This window comes from Thunnus thynnus, chromosome 5 (assembly GCF_963924715.1).
Source record: "Thunnus thynnus chromosome 5, fThuThy2.1, whole genome shotgun sequence".
NCBI lineage: Eukaryota > Metazoa > Chordata > Actinopteri > Scombriformes > Scombridae > Thunnus > Thunnus thynnus.
Genome location: NC_089521.1, coordinates 28,395,608 through 28,415,602, shown reverse-complemented (window position 1 = coordinate 28,415,602; position 19,995 = coordinate 28,395,608). Strand labels below are relative to the sequence as shown.

The 19,995-nt window shown below is 38.6% G+C and overlaps 1 protein-coding gene and 1 long non-coding RNA gene across 2 annotated transcripts in view; one reads left to right on the top strand and one right to left on the bottom strand.

Moving 5' to 3' along the window:
* LOC137183473 (uncharacterized) overlaps positions 1–19,995 on the top strand; it is a 60,797-nt gene that overhangs the window by 22,568 nt on the left and 18,234 nt on the right. The window lies entirely within an intron of this gene.
* admb (adrenomedullin b) lies at positions 2,130–5,651 on the bottom strand. Its single transcript, XM_067590560.1, has 4 exons — positions 5,409–5,651; positions 4,885–5,000; positions 3,998–4,132; positions 2,130–3,727 (listed from the first exon to the last, which is right to left on the bottom strand). Exons 2-4 carry the CDS (start codon positions 4,986–4,988, stop codon positions 3,445–3,447), a joined length of 522 nt encoding a protein of 173 aa, XP_067446661.1. The 5' UTR covers positions 4,989–5,000; positions 5,409–5,651; the 3' UTR covers positions 2,130–3,444.

Sequence of the window (19,995 nt, the reverse complement as noted above, 5' to 3'; positions counted from 1 at the left end):
ATTTACTTGCAGTACAAATTCTACTGGTACAGTTCTTAATTAGAGAGGAAATAATCATTTTTAAAAGAAAAAGAATACCTTTCCTGAAATACATGTTTTGGCAAAATTATTGTTTATGTGATCTATTCTAATGAACATCAGTGGTACGGATATGTCTGTGGACTACCTTTATTCTGTGTGGTTTCAGAGTTGTGGAATAAGGCTTATGACACCACCATCTGGACAGTGAAGGAAGATCTGCCAACAGTAGTTTAGACCCTCTCATGGCCCCTGATGAGAGTTTGAATTCTCTGATACTTAGCCCTCAACCTTTCCATAGTTATGGTAGTTCTTGATAAAGAATATACAATATAGTGTTTATATCATAGACTATTTTAATAACACCAGTAAATTTAAATTAATTCAAGAGACTTGATTTAAAAGACCAGTGTGTAGGATTTAGTGGAATGTAGCGGTTAGGTTTCATATTGCAACCAACTGTATGCCCCTCCCCCCACCCTCCCCTTCTAAGTGTGGGAGAACCTACGGTGACCGCGAAACTCGCAAAAAATGCGAAAGTCCCCCTCTAGAGCCAGTGTTTGGTTTGTCCATTCTGGGCTACTGTAGAAACATTTCGGTGCAACATGGCGGGCTCCGTGGAAGAGGACCCGCTCCCTACGTAGATATAAAGGGCTCATTCTAAGGTAACGAAAACACAACAATTCTCAGTTTCGGGTGATTATACACTAATGAAAACATACTTGTGAATATTATATTCCATTTCTGCCAATAGATTCCCCCTAAATCCTACACAGTGGTCCTTTTAAAGTTATTGCATTTGCAAAAAGTATTGGTGCCATTGTTGTCAAGTGTAAGTAAATATTATGTAAACAAAAATATTTGCTGCTGCTTTCCACTAGCTGTCCAATAAAGGCATAAGCAGTTATTACATTACACGTGATCCTCCGCCCTTGAAGGGTCGATTTCAGAGAAGTAGTTTACAAAGTAATGGAGCACCACAGCAGGGATTCCTCTGGGAGCTCTTTACATGTCATGCAGACCTTACATATGACCAGACAAGTGAGAAAAACATGTATATCACTGTTGTAGGTGTAATTTTGAGTAGGTGATATCAGGAATTTCTAAGGACTACAATATTTCCCATTGGCCAGAAAGAACTAAGCAAGTAATGCCTTGTAGGTTATATGTGTACAGTACATGTATGATGAATTGTTTAAGTTGACCCAGATGCTTCTGATGGCTCTGGTCTTGGAACCATGAATGTCTGCACCAAATTTCATGGCAAGTGATTAAGTAGCTATTGAGATATTTCAGTCTGGGCCAAAGCGGTCAACAGACCGTGAATGCCGTCCCTGCAGTAATGGGCTTTAGGGTTGTCAGTGGGTAATAAAGGGACATTTAAGTAGCAGAGAAAACTATATTTTATTTGCATTGTGTCATATTTTCTCCTGCAGCACAGTGCATAGCGTGGAAAACAGCAGCGGTCAACACATATTATTGATGGAGGAAATTAAAATAAGATTTTCCCGATTGAAGTAACAGCTTTTTAAAAATTTCTTTGCAAACAAACATGTACAAAGTCCCAGAGATGTAAACCATTAATTTGATTAGCTTATTCCAGTGGAGGTTTTGATGTTTTAATGAAAATAACCAGATTTATGATGAAATTGTGTGTAATTTCCGGAGAGAGTGGCCACTCTGCACTATCAGTGGAGGTCAAATTCCATAGTGATTTAATATTTCTATCTGGTCCTCCTCAGTGTTCCTGATTTGCTGAGGAATAAACTGCTGTCCATTCATCAAAACTTAGATTTTGTCTTTGCCAAAGGGTAATTAATATTGCTGAAATGTCGTGATTACACAATTGTATGTCGGCCCAAGTCAAATTAATTTAATTTCATGTGTTGCTTTTAGACGTTTCTTCTGATGAAGTTCTTATTTTTAGAATGGCATGCACAGCTTTTTTGACTTTAAAAACTCAGGGTTTAATCCTGTTTTCTACACGTACATCATAAAATTACACAGGACACTGTGTTGCCTGTGAATCCTCTAACACTGGCACACACACACACACACACGCACAAGCAGAATATTACTAGTATTAGGTCACCAAATGACATCAAAGTTGCTTTAAGTTCATTCATTTATTTCTGAAACAAGGACTTCACTGCCAGCTGAAAACTATTACAATTCCTGCTGTGTTTACCACAAGAGGACACAAATCATGTTACCTAATACCATTTCAAGTAATTTCAACTGAATTATGGCTAAATTAGGATTTATTACATTCAAATAAAGAAGCAGATAAATGTCAAAACTAAGTCTTTTAAGATGAAACATTTAACATACTAAGTGCTTTGTTGAGGCCACATTGATTTCAAAATAGCTTGGCCTTGATTTGTTAACATGTAGCCTACTTTAAAGCTAGATGGCAGCACAACACTTTGATCAGATCATCGGTTCTTCTAGTTTATAGTAAAAAGAGACTCTCAGTCACTTTCCATGACATCCAAAGTCCAGCCAAAAACTAACTAACCCCTTTTGCTTGAGTTGGGTTTTTTTTTGTTTGTTTTTGTTTTTAACAATTTCATGTTTGACTTTCACCATCCAAACAAATGACCTTAAAATGTCTCTAATATGATTAATTTCCAGTAAGGTATAATCAACACAATAACACAGTTTATATAACACCTAACTCAGTGATAAGATACTTAATGCACATGAAGAATATAGGACAAAATAACTATTTACACAGTTACGATACACCAGATACTTCATTGAAGTTAAAAATAACATGTTTAATATGTGTATTGGCTGTATAAAAATATAGTTGTATTATATGATTAAATATAAGGAAACTTTATATTTCCTTATATACAAGCTGTTAATTACATTTTTAACTATGAATATGCTTAGTACGTATTTTATAAATTGCACTTTACAAGCAGTTCATCCTATTCAGTTCCTTTTTGGGAGAATCCTGCGTGTGACAGTTTGGGGTCCAGTAATGTCAGTTTCATAAGGAAAAAAAAAAAAAAAGACTCCCCTGTCTCAGCCTCGGTTCCTCCTCAGTTCATGAGTGTTTCGGAGAAGATCTTCAGGAATTGTCTTCAGTCTCAGCAGCCAAGTTCACTTTGGAAGCTAAAGAAGAGACAGACATTCCTGTGAAGTCCCACAGGTCTGACTTGAATTCAACCATAAATCACACACTTGTTCAGACATACTGAAACCTGCACCTAAGCATGCACACACAGTATCTATTAGTGGAATCTCCCAGAGTGACCTGAGCAAAGTTTCCTCTGATGGGCTGTACAGATAGAGCAGCTGTTCTTTCTGCATATCTAGTAGTAAGTCTCTGGAAAAAAACCTCTGAGGGGACTTATCTTCATCTGCTGTGAGCAAATAACCCCAACAAGGATTCTCCTCTGCCTTTCCGTGCCGGTCTTAGGCCACTGTGCCTGTGCGTTTGTGAATGTAGACTCGTTGACCAGCTTCAGTGCTCCATCTCTGTCTTCCTGTCAGGAGGGCAAGCTGAGTGACATCCGGGAGTGAGCGGCGTCGGCGCCCGTAGCCTTTCGAGCTGATCTTGTTCTCAGGGGCATTGGCATCTTTCTGCTGGCTAATCTGGTGCAGTCGGTGGAGCAGGTCGTGGTATGAGCATGTGAATAGGACACAGCCGGATGATTTGGTTGATGTTGACCTCCTGGGTCTGATATTTAACCCAAAGCTGGAAGAAGAAGATGCTGTATTTTTAGATTGTTGATGCTTCCCATGGTTATTAAATGTGATCTGTTCACTCATTATGTTAACCGCGTTTAAATCCAATTTATCATCAAGATGAATCTAGATTCATGTAAAAGTTTCATCCAAAATCTTGACTGTCCTCCCTTTTAAAATGTGGATTTTGAATATTCAAACTCCTTTTTAATATAAAACCTTTTCGCAGCAGCATCTGTGACACATTCAAATGCATAACGAATGCAGCATCTCTTTTTACCTTGATGAGAGTGAGACAGTTTTCGCATTTCCGTCCTGCTGTGGTCCCATGTGGATGTCAGAGTACTGCTCACTGGCTGTCTCGACACTGTTGCGCAGGTCTCTCCTCATACGGCTCTGCATCCATACTCTGAACCTGCCACAGAGCACAGAAATTGTGATGGAAGGAACTGACTAATTCAGACAAATTGTCTTGTACTTTCATTATGTGACAACATTAGAGAAAAACACAGCATTGCACATTCAAAAATGGCATGGTTTCATATGATGCCAGCTTAGCTTAGTTGGCATTATCATGGAAGGCTGCAGATCTTCAGTTGTCTCAAGAAAATAGCATTTGATTCTTGACAAGCAAGCAATTACCCAACTGATAAAATCTGCCAGGCAGATATTTTGGGTGATAAAAGCTTATCACAAATATATATGTCCGCCAGTAAGTAACAAGAAATTACTTATTGCAGTATAGAAAAGCCAAAGACAAACAGTGTCTCTGTAACAGTTTGTGCACCAGAGAACACTAAAAATTTCATTTTTCAACTGTAAAATGTTCCACTCAGTGCATATCTTGGCCACAATTCTGTAGTAACCAAATTTATGGGATTCTTATCAACAACAACAAAAACCAATATTGGTCGATATATAGTTGCTAGATTTCAAATATCGATATCAGTATCAGCCTCAAAAATCCAGTATCTGTCAACCTCTAGTAAAACTCAAATTCTCTGGGACATTTTCTTCACTTAAGTCAATTATTCACTTAATTTATTAATTTACTCATTTGATAATAGACATGACTTGATATAAATATCTCTTACAGAGGAGATAAAAATAGGCTTTTATTAAGAATGAACACAATGTTCTCATGTGCTTGTTTATCAGGCAGCTCACCTTTTTTTCAGGCTGCTGTTGAAGTCCCCTGTGGCACCTTTAACCAGTGGCAGCACCATGGTGAAAACACAGCAGCAGATGACAGTGTGCAGGGCTAATCTCATTTTGGCTGGGAGCTGTTAGTGTTAAAGAAACAGTAATTGCATTGAGGAAGTTAGCTCTGGACGTCTGCCAAAGACATGACTGATGATTGATTAGTTTGCATTGAATTGGTATTAAATGTATTTATAGCCTTTTTAGCTTCATAACGAGTGGCATCTGTTGATTAATCAAATACAAATCAGTATTGATGGATTTGTAAGGAAAAGTTTTGAACATCCATCCAACATAAACATCCATACATCAGAATGCACAGATTATTAAACCACCCCCCCCCCCCACAAATTTAACCCCTTGTCCTTCAAACTCCTTACCCCAAATTTAACAGGACATCAATTTGCATTTTTTTTACCCTTGGAAAAATGTTAAAAAACCTTTCAAAAAATGTCTGAACTTAAATTAAAATGATGGAAATAGTCACTTACCTCAGGCTCTAACTTACAACGTGATGAGGAGAATTTATGGTGCACATCCAAGTGTGTTGTTTACAGTTTAGCAGATTTTGGTGTTTTGTTTTGTTTTTTTCCAAGGTTGTAAAGAGTTTACCATGAGTTGAAGTCTGAAGTTTACACTGCAAACATGAGAGGCTTTATAGAAAGAGGGAGGGAGCTGTACCTGAATACCAGACCCAGTGGGAGGGACTGTGGGACAGTTCATGTCAACCCCGTCCACCCCACATGTAGACAGTCAAACCAAAAACATGCAGATAGAGATTTTAAAAACACGCAGCAACCCCAAAATAGTGTGACTAATGTTGTTTTTGTAAATGTTAATTCTGATGATAATGCAACATTTTTCTTTGAGAAAGTTGCAAATGGTTTTGTGCATTTCAGAGTTTTGTCAATTGACCTAAATTGTGTTTTTGTTCTTGTTTTTTTACTCTAAGGTTTATTTCTAGTTATGCAAATGGGACTCCTATGTGCACTAAGTCCCTTTATGTACTTTTTTTGTCATTTTGAGCATTTGTCTAGTCTGTTTTTTGGGGGGGAGTTGGGGGTGGGGGTTATGAGGCTAAGTTCATTGGCCATGCAAGCTTTAAGGCAGTTAAGTTAGGTGTAAATGTCGTTAATAGCTGAATTAATTCTCGAGGAGATGTGTTTTTTGAATGGCTCTGTTTCAGTTTAAATTGGCCATCTTTGATTCTAAATTGCTATAAAATGCTAAGTATATTTAAATCAGTGCTGTGTTGTTATAGCAACTGCATGCACAGTGGAAATTTAAGGAAGGAACATGTGCTTAATACTGAACTGGTGCACCTCCAGATGACCAGTTTAATCACTGAGAAGCACTTACACACTCCAGTAGTTACTTCCAAGAATTCTGAATAAGGGCAGTGTGTTCTGCATGTGTGAAGGTGAACAAGCATTAAAGCTTTCCACATTAGCTACAGATGAAGATGGTTCAAAAGGCAAAGTTGTTTTTGGAAATATATTGATAATCAAAGTTAGCCACTTCAAGGTGTGAATGCATAAAATTGACTGTAGGAATGTGAAGCAGGACCTTGCAGAAAGCGAGCGTGCATGGTCAGGGAAGTAAAGTGAAAACGTCTGTAGTGAGGCGTGGTGTCAGTTGACCTTTTACGTCTTTTTAAAAATGCTTTATGATGTGTTATGGGATGATACCTAATTGAATTATGTGTTTTTGACAGTTCATAAAATTCTGACTGTATTATGCTTCCTGACGTTAAATTAGAAGTCTTGCATCACATAAAAAAAAACAACTCATTTTCCTCAAGCCAGAAACTAATTTCTGGGTTGTAGTTAGGCTGTAGTTATGCTACGCTTTCCATTTCAATTATATTTTTCTGAAGATTAGACTTTAAAGATCACATCTCTATTACGCCACCTTTCACTCCATCTGTTTCAGTGAGGACTTTTTGAACTTTTGGATTCAGAACACATAAATTATGCTGCATGAGCTCTATGGAGTTACTTCTTTTTTTTTTTTTTTCTTTTTTTTTTTTAAGCCTTTTTTGGAACTTGAACTTGAAATTTGAGTGAACTATTCCTTTAAAAACACCATGCCTGTATCCAAAATCACTCCATCATTCACTACTCCCTTCAGACATTCAATGCTAGACTTGGGTGATATCTATATTTTCATACCTTCCTGACATTTCATTGGGGTCTGCAGTATATGACGGTATTTGTGTTTTAAAGGGAAAAAAACGTAAAAGCTGAGCTTGTAGCATGTTTGACATTGTCTAGCCTACAATGCTGTGTGTCTAATATACAATTAGCCTACTTAGACAAGTTTTGCTGGGTTTAAATACTTATGGCTTATAGAATAATGAACAGATAGGAAATAAGCACTTCTTCCATAGATTCTTGCTGGAGGACCCGATGAGACATCAGTGGGCTGAACGGAGATGATGTGCGGGTGGTGTGACAGACTGGCAGTTGAATAAAATCATGTTGCTAATAAACTACTTTTGTAGTTGAGAGAAGTCATCTCAAGATAAAGTTATATGGGGAGTTCGGGACTGAACCCAAAAGACCACCAAACAGGGGCAGAGGCATTTTTCTTTTTTACTGGTTCTGTAACGTTATCCCCACTACTTGCAGTCGCCATCTTTCTCAGCCCAGCTGCCTGTTCCACCAGAAGAGACTGCCCTCTGGTGGTGTGTGCTGTGCACTACAATACATCGCTTCAATACAGCATCTCTGTATCAGTTTAATAGAAATAAGAGAGTCTGTATTTTTGACAGTATTGAAAATCATACCTTCAGGATTTATAAATACCCTGGTATACTGCAATACCTTGATACCGCCCAAGTCTAGTTTGTGACATCACTAACAGCTGTGGAGTCGTACAACAGCAATCTATCTTGCATCTATAAAAATACAGTGCATAGTTTTATGGGATTGTTAGCAGAATGAAGTGTATGAGCCATGGACACTATTTTTTTGTTTCATTGTGTAAGTTTTGAGGGCACTATATAGTGGATAAATTTACATACTTAGAATTCAGAGCATCAAATAAAATGGCAGACAATAAATATAGTGCACTATATAGTATGTAGCAAGTGATTTCAGACACAGCCCATGAGCTCCTGTGTCAGGTAGCCACCACAAGTGTATATGTAACATACAGCAGAGAGTCATTGTGTTTGTTGGCTTAACCAGGAAATTTAATTTCCATGACAACATATTTTAATATGAGGAAGTTCAATTCTGGTTTGTTTACTTTTCACCAACTGCTGAACTAAACCTAAAAAGCAACTTTGTTTTGCTTAAAAAAATAATGTCCACTGTAGCTGTTCTCGTCTGTTTGTGTTGGACTGGAGCCTAATTTGAGAAAGTCAAACAGACAACTTCACACGACTTTCTTCATTGTCCGGTGGTGGTTTTACTACAGGGTATACTGTACAGACAAGGGTGCACTCGGATTGTCAGTCCTAAAACTCACCCAGCAATCATGCTCACACCTTTCAGTAGAATCTTTTGTTACCTCTGGCAAAAGTGAGCGTGACTTAACAGGACAAGTCCTGACCTGTGTTTGGCTCATGCAGTGTTTCATAGAGATGCTGCGATACATAGGTTACTGTTTTTTATGCTTTCATACATGTTACTAACAAACATGTTAACGTCAGCACTGCGAGACTCAAACTCAAAATGATGGCAGGAGCTCTACTGTTGCTTTGAATGAATGAATTTCAACTCAGCACTCAGCCTTGACTGCTCTCTTCAATGCCATTTTTACATTTTTTTTTAAATGTAGAAAATTCACATCTAATAGAGTTTCGATAAGTTTTTATAAAGCTGCTCTTTGATGTTAGCTCTTACTGTCTGGTTGCAGATAAGAGTAGATTTTAAGCAGCTATCAAGTTTTTGTAAAAATGATTTACTTATGCATTCCTGATTTGCATCTTATGTTCAGAATAACTTACAATTTATGATACCAATGAACCATGTTGTCCTTGTTAGACCTTTCACTTTTGTTCAGAATCTTTTTCCTCCAAATTCATGCAAGGATGTCACAACCACAACTGCCACCAGTATCATCATCATCATTTCTGTAGCAATTGCTCCAATGTCAGGTTTGTTTTGATGTGTTTTCACAAAACCAAGTGGTACATAAACATCTGATGAGCACATTACACATGGGATGTCACGGATGGGTAGCTATGAATAGATGCACACAGTGTTGTCGTGGCAACAACACAGCACTTTTCACAGGCCAAAAGATGATTCAGTCATCTGTGTTCAAACATGATCCTTTCCAGATCTTAAAGTAGTTGTTCTGTAACGTGATGGCGCCTCTCGTGCTGCAGAATTTCATTAATCCAAAACACGGTGCACTCCTGATCAAAATCCATCCGAGCACCTATGGGTTTGATAAACGTTTTTGTATCCATATCAGTTAGCCAAGATCTTTTTTTGTCTCAAATCGTTGCTGCAAGAATAGCTTTTATATTACACATACAAGAAATCAAAACAATATGGTGTTGGTTAGGGTACGGATGAAGCTGTGATTGATTTCCACAGTCAGGGGTCAGTAGAGCACAATGTGAGCTCAACATTGGCCGGCACCCATTATAGGATATTATTAGATACTCGTGTCTATTTATAGTACCGCATTTCATTCTGTGTTTTTATTACTACTGAGATAGAAGAGGCAGGAATTACAGCGATTTTATTAACTCTGATCCTCTGGTATGTAATACCATGGCGCTCCTCATGGGTCTGAGAGAAAATACTCTCTGGAAATGCAGTGATTTGCTCTCATCTAAACGTGAGGTGCAAACATTCGTCCTAGTTCCTTTCCAAACAACGGAAAATCCCAGAGTACGTTTTTTTTTTTTTTTTTTTTTTTTGAGTGGAAAAATACAGGATCAGATATTTACCATTTACAGGGGGAAATGTGCCCGAGGGAAGGATGAGGATCCATGTATTCCTGACAGTTAATGGTTTTAGAGAAATAACAGAACAACCTGTACTGTTTACTAGGCTCGACTTTGTCTGTGTTATGTACTATGTCTGTACGATAGGACGGCAGCCTATATACAAGCACATGTATGGACAAGACATGGTAAGAGCAATGGAGACTGACCACAACCGAGTTTGTAGATTACAGTGTAGTCTCAGTTGGATCAAACTGAAGACTGCAATTTAACACAAAAAACAGACATCAACTTCTCAATGGGAGAGAAACAAGCAGTGTAATAAACATGCATGGCAGCCCTGCATAAGCTCAGCTCAAAGCCAGCAGCACAACATGATGAACAGCTCAGGGTTAGTTTATACACTGTAGATGTTTAATATTTTTGTTATAAGAAATTAAACATTTCCACACCGTTACTTCACAGCCACATCAAGCTTCAGTTTCTGTTAGTATCAGATTGCATATAGCACATATAGCACATGTGCTGGCATTAATTGAGGAGAGAGAAAAAAAAAGAAGTGTTGTGCTGATTGACGTCATGTTGATCTTTTTTCAGCTTAGTAAGCCACCCTCTTTCCAAAAATGTGACTTCACATTAAGAGCTAATTGACAGCTGGTGCTGGAAGAATCCTCTGCCAGATGTTCAAAGGTACAGACATAAAGAAAATACATTGGAGGTAGCAGAGCTTAGGTTGTTTTTATATTATATTCTAGTTCAAAATGTAACACATCTTTATGAAGTTTGGACTTTTATACAATTCATAAAAACATTTTGTCCCACGACTGTATTGGGACAAAATATATTATGATTTTTAAAATATTTTATAAAACTAAAACACTAAGTCTGAAGTCTGGAGCTTCTTCATAAAGTACAGTACCAGTCAAAAGTTTGGACACAGTTTCTCATTCAAGGGAATGGGAAGGAACTTTTTACTGGTACGGTATATATCGGGAAATATGGAAGAACAAAATGCCAAAGATGTTTCCATTAGCCTTACTGGCACAGGCTATTTTATGGCTGTATGTAGATTTACTCAGTGATATATTGAGGGGGTCTTTTTCACTCTTGAGGTTAAGAGATGACATTTAATCCTCAGATTTTCTCAAGATCTCATCTAAATATTGCTGTTCCTGCCCAGAGAGAGACGGGCTCATGACTGTGAGTTTCAGATTTACACCTGTGAGTCCTGAGAACTTTGCCATGGGAATTCTAGCACATAAACTTAGAATGCAATGTCTCAACAGCTGCCCTGAGAGACTAGTCCATCAGAGCTGGATGAGGCAGGGCAGAACCTTTAGTCAGAATATAAACTACATGTTGTGTCAAGTGATGGATGTGTGGAGATTCCAGGTTTTCTGCCAGCGGTGTTGTGAGTGAGAGGTCAGAGAAAGATTTCACTTTGGCACGGATAACAAGGTCTTGATGATTCCATCCATGATCCAGTAGAACATGTGTATTTTTGTTTTTATGCCTCCGTGCCGGCGACAGCTGCGGCATTATGTTTCCGGGTTGTCCATCTGTCCATCCGTAAGTCTGTCCTTCCGTCTGTCCATCTGTCCCATTCTCATGAACATGATATCTCAGGAATGCCTTGAATGAGGAAATTTCTTCAGATTTGGCACAAACGTCCACTTGGACTCAAGGATGAACTGATTAGATTTTGGTGGTCAAAGGTCAAGGCCACTGTGAACTCACGTCCCTCCCAATCTCATGAAAGCAATATATCAGGAACACCGGGGGGGAAGTTGATTACATCTGACACAAATGTCCACTCGGATTCAAGGACGAACTGATAAGAATTTGGTGGTCAAAGGTTAAGGTCACTGTGACCTCACATAACAAGTTTTTTGGCCACAAGTCTCCTCTAAATCCAAAAGGTCAAAGGTCAACTTCACTGGGACAACATAATGTTCTGCAAAAACACTTTTCTGGCCATAATTATTCAACGCCATAACTCAGGAACAGAAGGGGAGATTGTGACCATATTTCACATTTATCTGAGATACTGAATTGGTGACACTAATCTTGGGTCCCCACCTTGAAACTGTGGTGATTATATAGATCCTCTGTGCTGCCGGGTTGAAGGTGTGTGTGTGTGTGTGTGTGTGTGTGTGTGTGTGTGTGTGTGTGTGTGTGTGTGTGTGTTGTTAGAATTTGTAGCTTTTTTGCAGCCACATCCATATCTGAAGCTTTGTCGACTGTCATGGCTACAACTTTGTGTTCTGTCAGAATCGGTTTTATTAGCCAAGCATGTGAACACATACAAGGAAATTACACTTAATACCTTTTATTAAATTCCTTCAAAGTCTGGACAGACATGGATGTAAACTGCAACTTGACAACCACAAGGCAGTATATCTAGTTTTCTAATGGGATGATAAAACTTTTGTTGAATCTTGTTGATTATATTATTCAGTGTTTCCAGTGTACAAAGTAGCGAGGTAACCAACTGGAAAGAAATATGCTCTTGAGTCCTGCTATAGTGTCCTCGAGGACTACAACTTGGCTTGTTTACCTCACCTTGGGTGAGAATAAAACCATCAGACATGGAAACATTGCTGGCTTCCTCTACCTTTGGGCTTTCAAACTTCCCCCAGGTGATGTTGTTACCTTGTATCCTGGGAGCTTGTTCATAAGTAAGGGTAACGCTGAGATCAGACTACACAGTATCAGCCTGATAATGGCTTGACAGACGGGGTTATTGAGAAGAAAAATTAGTGGTTTTTTTAATCCTTTTTAAAATCCTTTTTAGCATGTCGTGGTGGAAGACAACAGATGCAGCTTGTCGGACTCCTCACAACGTCTTAGCAAAAAGAGTAGCATAAAGGTGTAGGAGTCTCGGCGCATCAGCCAACTGAAGCTCAAGCCGGTGCTTTAACAGACAGGACAACTGAGGCAAGATCTGGAAAGATGAGGTCTGGAGCACACGGTAATAATAAATGCTTTTAATGAGGTTAATTTTAACATTGAAACGTTAGTTGCTGCAAATTATTAAAAGCTCTTATTATTACCATGTGTTCCAGATCTCATCTTTCTAGAAAAAGAGTAGCATGTCAGAATTTTTTCCCCTTCTCACGCCTATTTTGGCAACTTCTATGATGCAGAAGTACACAGAGTGCTCTTTCACGCACAACTGTAAACATGCTGAAGCGAAAAGGGAAAGTTGAGGAAATATTTGAGGAGTCTTTGGCAATAAGACCCCATCATGCTGTAATCCTTTAAAGGGGGAGGTCATGCTATGAGTTGTACAGGAATAGACTGTGGTGGTGAAGGGGTGAGGGCAATGGCTGGAGATCTGGATGGGTATAATATGGAGCAGGCATCTGATGAGCTCAGTGGAAGGGCACTGGAACTGATGAAAACTGGAGGTGAATGGGGTGGAGGAGGGTTATCAATCTAATACTGAAATGACAGCTGACAGCAACAGAGAGAGGAACAGTCAGTTTGACAGCAACAAGATGATTGGCTCACAGAGGTCATGGCAAAATCTGTTTGGTTTAACTGAAAGAGTGTATGCCTCAGACAGCTGATTCAGAGAGAGAGAGTGAGAAAGCATGAAGATATTCTTCCTGATTTAACTTTCGCTAAGCTTCATTAAAGGTGATCAGGTCTCCTTTCTTGATCACCTATATAAGTCATGCAAGTCATGAAAGACAGCAAGTTATGACTGGTTGAGGTCAACGAGTTGACAAGAATTTATGACTGTATGATTGCCTAATCTGACTCAAAATATTGTGTTGACTGATCCCAGTTTAAGTTGCAGCTTGAGATTGGATGACACAGGCATGGTGTCAGGTACGATGAGTCAGGTGGTATTCATGTAACGGTATGTGTATCTGTCCTGAACCGTTCGGTATTGGATGTTCAGTTCGGTAAATGATCTCCTTGGTTCAGTATGACCCAGCACACCTCTTAGCTGTAGCATGCTCATAGGTGTATGCTAGCCGGCTTAGCCAAGGTAGCCTGGTCACCCTGGTTACCCTGTAGTGTTGCTGCCTTCAGAAGGACAAATGAGAGACCCATAACACTGACCGAGTGCAAGTATTATTAAATATACTCCTTTATCTCTGTAGTGAAACAATACCGCATCTTCCTGTCCCCCTCTCCTCTCTGTGACAGTCATCTTTGACTGAGGCTGTTCAGAACAATGATAACATATTTGATTTCTGATGTGGTCAGACAGCATGTCACAAGAACCAATTCTGAGATAGAAAAATGTAGTTAAACAGTGTGTAAGCAAAAGTTGTAGCTTGGTCCCTCTTCCAACTGGATGATGTAAAGTTGTAGGGTCTCCAGTAAGGGCTCCTCCGAGGCAGACACAGAACACACTGGAGAGATTTTGTATCACACTTTGAGGATGTTAATGGGAAATTGATGTTTGGGCTGCAGCAACAAGGTCCCAAACCTGGAGAAGTGGCAGAAAACGGATGGCTGGATTGATTAGTCCCCCTAGTTTGCAGGTCATTTAGGAATTCTTTGCAAAAAGAGTAAGGTGTGATCATTTTGCAACAGAAATTCATCTTGCCCATTTATTCACTGTGAAATAAATGGGAAGCTAAATCTTAAACTTTTCCTTTGGGGCCAGTAAATTTCCTTCTTCCTATCAGGCGCCGAGCGGCCCAACAGATTTTAGCCAACTGGTTGAGATGTTGAGCTGTATCCTTTTTCCCCATCACTGCATCACTGTGGTGGCTGATGAAGAATAAAAGGACATGGGGATATGAGACATGTGTTTGCGATGTTTGTGTGCTCTGAAAGACGTCATGGCGCAGATATAAAGTCACACAGCTGACAGGCTGTTAGCCTAGTATGCTAATCCTACATAAACATATGGATGAGACTATTTGTTTACAGACATCTGCAGATAGAAACAGATGAAAGAACAGGGGGAGTTAATTAGAATAGTTATGATTAAGATAAGTTCTCTTTCAAATCAAACATCCCAAGATATGAGTGGAAAGTATTGTTTTTGCAACTGCATTTATAACCTTTTTTTGACTCAAACGGAGCTTAACCATGTCATGTGATGTGCTACTTCACTACACTTTACTAGCAAATAGTACTGGGACAACTACAGAAAATTGCAGATGAACATTTAATATGCAGGAATTCACATTATAGACACTACAGCTGACTATCCCTGTAACACATCGGCCACAATTTAGCACATTGACCATACACAGTCCAGCCATATACTTGGTTTTGACCTAGTTTTGATATTCAGCGATATGATCCACATCTGCCTGCAGGTGAACAAGTTTACTAAATACCACCCGAATAAAAGTGAACAGGATACTACGACCTCAGTCTCATTTGCTCCGTTTCATGAAAACAATTTCTGAATTGAATTAGTATTCGACTGTGTTAGTTTAGAGCTGTTCTGAATTTTTATCCAAAATAAACTTGCCTCATTATCCTTCATCACAAACTAGTTTACAATAGAGATCATGATTCAGGTGCCAGACTTTAAACTTGAAATCCAAATGTTCATGTAAAAAGCAGAGTAAGCACTTTCAGATAAGAATGCTGGACTTTTGCCAATGTCTTTTACCCCACTCGACTCTTTTGTGTATCCATGATCTCATGTGTTAAGTCATTCTGGGGTGTTGAAGTTCAGACTTTTTGCTTTGTTATCTTTGTATCTACCTTTTGGTGTCTTACTGCTAAAAATATACATCCTGCGGTACCCAGTCTGTTTGTTTTGGCACTCATAACCATATAGAGCCTGTAGTCACTAAACAATCTGAGGTGAATCTCCACCAAGTATGAAATATAATATTCACATTTTAAACTTAATGCTGCATGAGAGCTGATGTTGTATAATTTTCCTAACATTAAGATCATTTAAGGTAAAAATGTTTGCCAGTAAGTGCTTTTGAGTACCCTTCTCTATTATTAGACATTAAAAATAAATGTGGCTGAGTAGCGTGTCAGAATATCGGTGGGTGGAGGAAGGATTTTGTTCCAAAACAGACACTGCAGGCCAGAAAGTTTTTTTTTGTTGTTTTTTTTTAGGGATACAAAAAAGGGGACAGAAGTGTAAAATTACAAGTATTTCCCATTTTTGTTATGACAAGAATATCCCCAGGGGCCTCTAAGAGGGCCTCAATAACAAGAACACCAAGTCATTGTCTCTGTATAGAAAATAACAGTACTACTAGTAATTATAGTGTGTATGAATATTTCAAATATATAAAACTTACAAATAATAAAAAGTTAAATTAAATAAATAACATTAAAAATACTAAAAGATAGAGAAAAGAAGAGAAAAAAAATTATGAAGGCCAGAAATCTCAACACATTGTTAAGCCACAGCTGTTAGCTAATCAGATTTATTCTGGCCGTTTTGTAGTTTTGGATCATAACAGGCTTTTATGTTCCACTTTAAAGCATTGTCAGTACTTCCCAAAATAGTGGCCTTTCTGTGTAATTTCATGAAACGGGGGGAATAGCAACATTGCAACATAGATATCAACACAGATGGCAAATTGTGTTTTCATGATTTCAGCAGATTGTACCTTCAGCTTCATACCTTTTGACTTCATCATGCACCAGATGTCCAGATAGCTGAGGAAATTTCACAATTTGGTAAAATACTTAAGCATTAAGCATCTTAGAATCAACTGTTGTTTATGTCTATTTTTAAGATGTTAACTAGGAGTTAACTAAATGACCCAGTGTTATAAATCTGAGTTATCATTTGCATTTGCATGAATGTTTCAATCTATCCCCTGTTGTATCTAGGGCTAAAGCTAAAGACTATTTTCATTGTTGATTCATCTGCCAATTATTTTCTCAATTAATAGATTAATCATCTATAATTTCAGAAAATAGAGGAAAATGCTCATCACAATTTCCCAGAGCCCCAGTTGACCTATTTAAACAGTCTTAAACCCCAAAATATTCTGTTTACTATCATAGAAGACTAAGGAAATCAAGGAAAAGCTGCAAATATTCTCATTCTAGTAGCTGGAATTAGTGATTTTTTTTTTTCACTTTTACTTAAAAACCCATTTAATCGATTATTAAAATTGTTTGGGATTGATTCTCTGTTTATGGACTTATCAAAAAATTGCGTGTTCATTGAAATTAAGTGTACCATTTGAGGTAGGCAGGTAGTGTAGTGTGCAGGAATGAATGTGTTTCTGCCACTGTTATTTGTGTCAAAATCATCTTTATTGATCAAGTGTGTTTACGCGTACAAGGAATTTGACTCTGGTTCAGTGGCTCTCAATGTACTTACACAGAATAACAACAAATGTAGAGAATAATGTCCCCTAATGCAGATGACATGAGCCAGGTATTACGCCCTGTGATCGCTGATGTAGTCGGTGTTGTGTTATTTAGTGAGAGGTCATTAGACTTAGCTTTCCTAACCCTATGACGCATAAGTTCCAATTTTCACAATGGAGAGAAATTAACCTCATAAATTAGCGCAGAAATTTAATGAAAGGATGACGAGGGTAATAAATCACCTTGCGATATTTATTTTTTGACCTCAGACTGACACATATTTGTTTTTTAGAGCTGGCGTGCCTGGTAATATAGGTTTCTCACTTGCACTGTCTTTCATTATTTCATTTAAGATGTGAAAATACGTCAGGGATCGATTTGGAGAGTCTTGGAATTCCAGTGGGTGGGGTGTGGGATGGAAAGTGGATTTTGAAAGCCAGAAGTCTAAGCACCTGGCAGAGCAGTCAATTGATATTGATCAGCTAGACTGTCAACTACCCACGGATAGATTGTTCGTCTTGTGTTATTTGCCAGTAAGTATCTTACTACTTAGTCCTTTAAATATTTATAGAAATCTCCCACCATTCTGTTCTCAGCGTGGGTGTTAGTGTTTTCACTCGGTTTAAAAACACCTCTTTGTTAGTCACGCTGACATGCAAAAGATGCTTACGTAACAAATTGGCTTTAAAAGTCTTAATTATGTGAAAATAGTCTGACATTTTATTCGGGACAAGTTAAGTGCATTTGCTGTTTTCCAACAACACCCTGCTTCACATACAAAGTTTCATAAACTCACACCTGTTCTTAAATGATGGTCACGGAGCAACTTCACATTTGAGGGTTGAGGGCTCCAGGGAAAGACATCGCTGTCCGAGACATTGAGTGGGCGGAGGGTTTTTGAGGTGAAACAGACTGAGCACCAAGTTATTTTCTTCTTATTTTCTATCCTCTTTCTCACCTCAGAGTTGGTTTAAGTTGTTAAATGCTGCAATGTGTGTTGGTCAACTGGTCTCGTTCGTTACTGCTGATCGCTGCTCCACTCTGCTCTGCTCTGCTCTGCTAACGTTAGTCTCGGAGTGACGGCGTAGAAAGTTCGTAGTATACTTCACGTTCATCTCGCAAATGTTATTATTTAGTCATTAAATCAAAAAATGCTTGTAACCGCTGCCTTTTTTGAAGATGAATTACAAGATAGAAATAGTGAAATTACTCTAGCGTGTGTATGTTACAGACAGTCCGGAGGCTGCTCTTCCCTTGCAGTTGAGTTCTGCATTTTTCGCTCCATCAACATCACATCTGGGCATCGATTAGAGGAACTGATAAGCTCGGAGGCATACGATTCTGACAGATTGGACAATTTGGAACCGGTTCTCAACTGGAACCAGTTCTCGATTCCCACCCCTAGTTATACTCAGCGTTTTATATCTAGTCATACCACGCTTTATGGCTACTCTTAATTCCAATGTTTTCTAGTTGTATATATATTGCATGTGCATATATGCATCTACAAGTAGCTTAATAATTTCCTCGTCCTTTGCCAATAAAGCCAGTACCACTCACACACACATATACACATACATACACATACACGCACACACAAGTATGCTCAGTATAATTTCAGTGATATATTGGTCACTGTCAACAATTGATTATCCTTTTTATTTTTGTACTAAGGCAACAAGCAGAGCAAACATAGATCACATTTCCAAGATGTTTGGGGCTTTATTCCACATTGTCTTCTCCAATTCCTGCAGATGGATGTCCCTCAAGTGGCCCATAAACGTGTTTCGAAAATAGCATGTTTACTATAGTTATCCCTGTGAAGTTAACAGTGTAATTGCCAATGATGTTTCCTGCTCCATCACATTCTGCTGTCATGAGTCATCCGCTGTCACGGAGGTATTGCATGCTGAAAGGCCACAGTCTGTCTGCACCCGATGCTCTGTTGATAGTGTACCAAAAAAATAAAAATATGGCTAGCATCACTGGCCATCACTCACCCCGGTCTCCCCACTGAGTGATTCAGAACCTTTTGAAATGTGACCCTGGCACTCTTGTGAGCTAAATGATTGTATAACACTTCATTAGAGTTTATCTCCAGTGTTGGAGCCAAAGGATTACTGTCACATTGTCTTCATTAGGATTTTATAGTTTAAGACATGCTTCATCACTTTCGAATTAAGTGAAGGATGGATTGGGTAACAAGAATTTATGTTACTTTTTTTAGACATGTTCTTTCAAATAATATCTCACCCCTCTTGTTTTGGTGGTTCTGAGCTCTTTTCAGATGATAAAAAAATACGTAACATCAGTGGCTTCATCTCTTTGTTAAAGTGATGCCTTTTTTTGTCATTCAGGCACGGTTTGTCTATTATGTAAATTTTCCTCACAGTTTTATTCAGACATAATGGGACATTTATGGAAAGACTTTAAGTTTAAACTTCAATTCAATTAATTCCTATTTACTCACATGCTGTATGTAAAGCATTGCTGGTGTTCATTCCATCCATGCAGCTGGCAATGAATGAAAACATGTTAGCAGCATTACTGGATGGATGGCAATGTCGGCCAGTCCACTACTTCCAGACTGAAATAACTCAACTACAGATGGATTGCCATGACATTTTGTCCAGACTTAAAAGGATATTACATGTTCCTTCTCCCTGAAGGCAATTGTTACAGTAGTTTATGCTGTGTTGGAAGTACAGTAATATGGAAACGTTACCAGGTCCGACATAAGATTGCTCTCGTTTATGTGAAAGCGGCCGAGCACGTAGTCAGATACGAAACCGACATGTAAAGAGCTTTATATTGTCAGCGGATGGGTCTTATTACCAAAATATACACGCTCATGTAGTCCACAAAACTGACACCATCATTACCTGGAGAGTCGC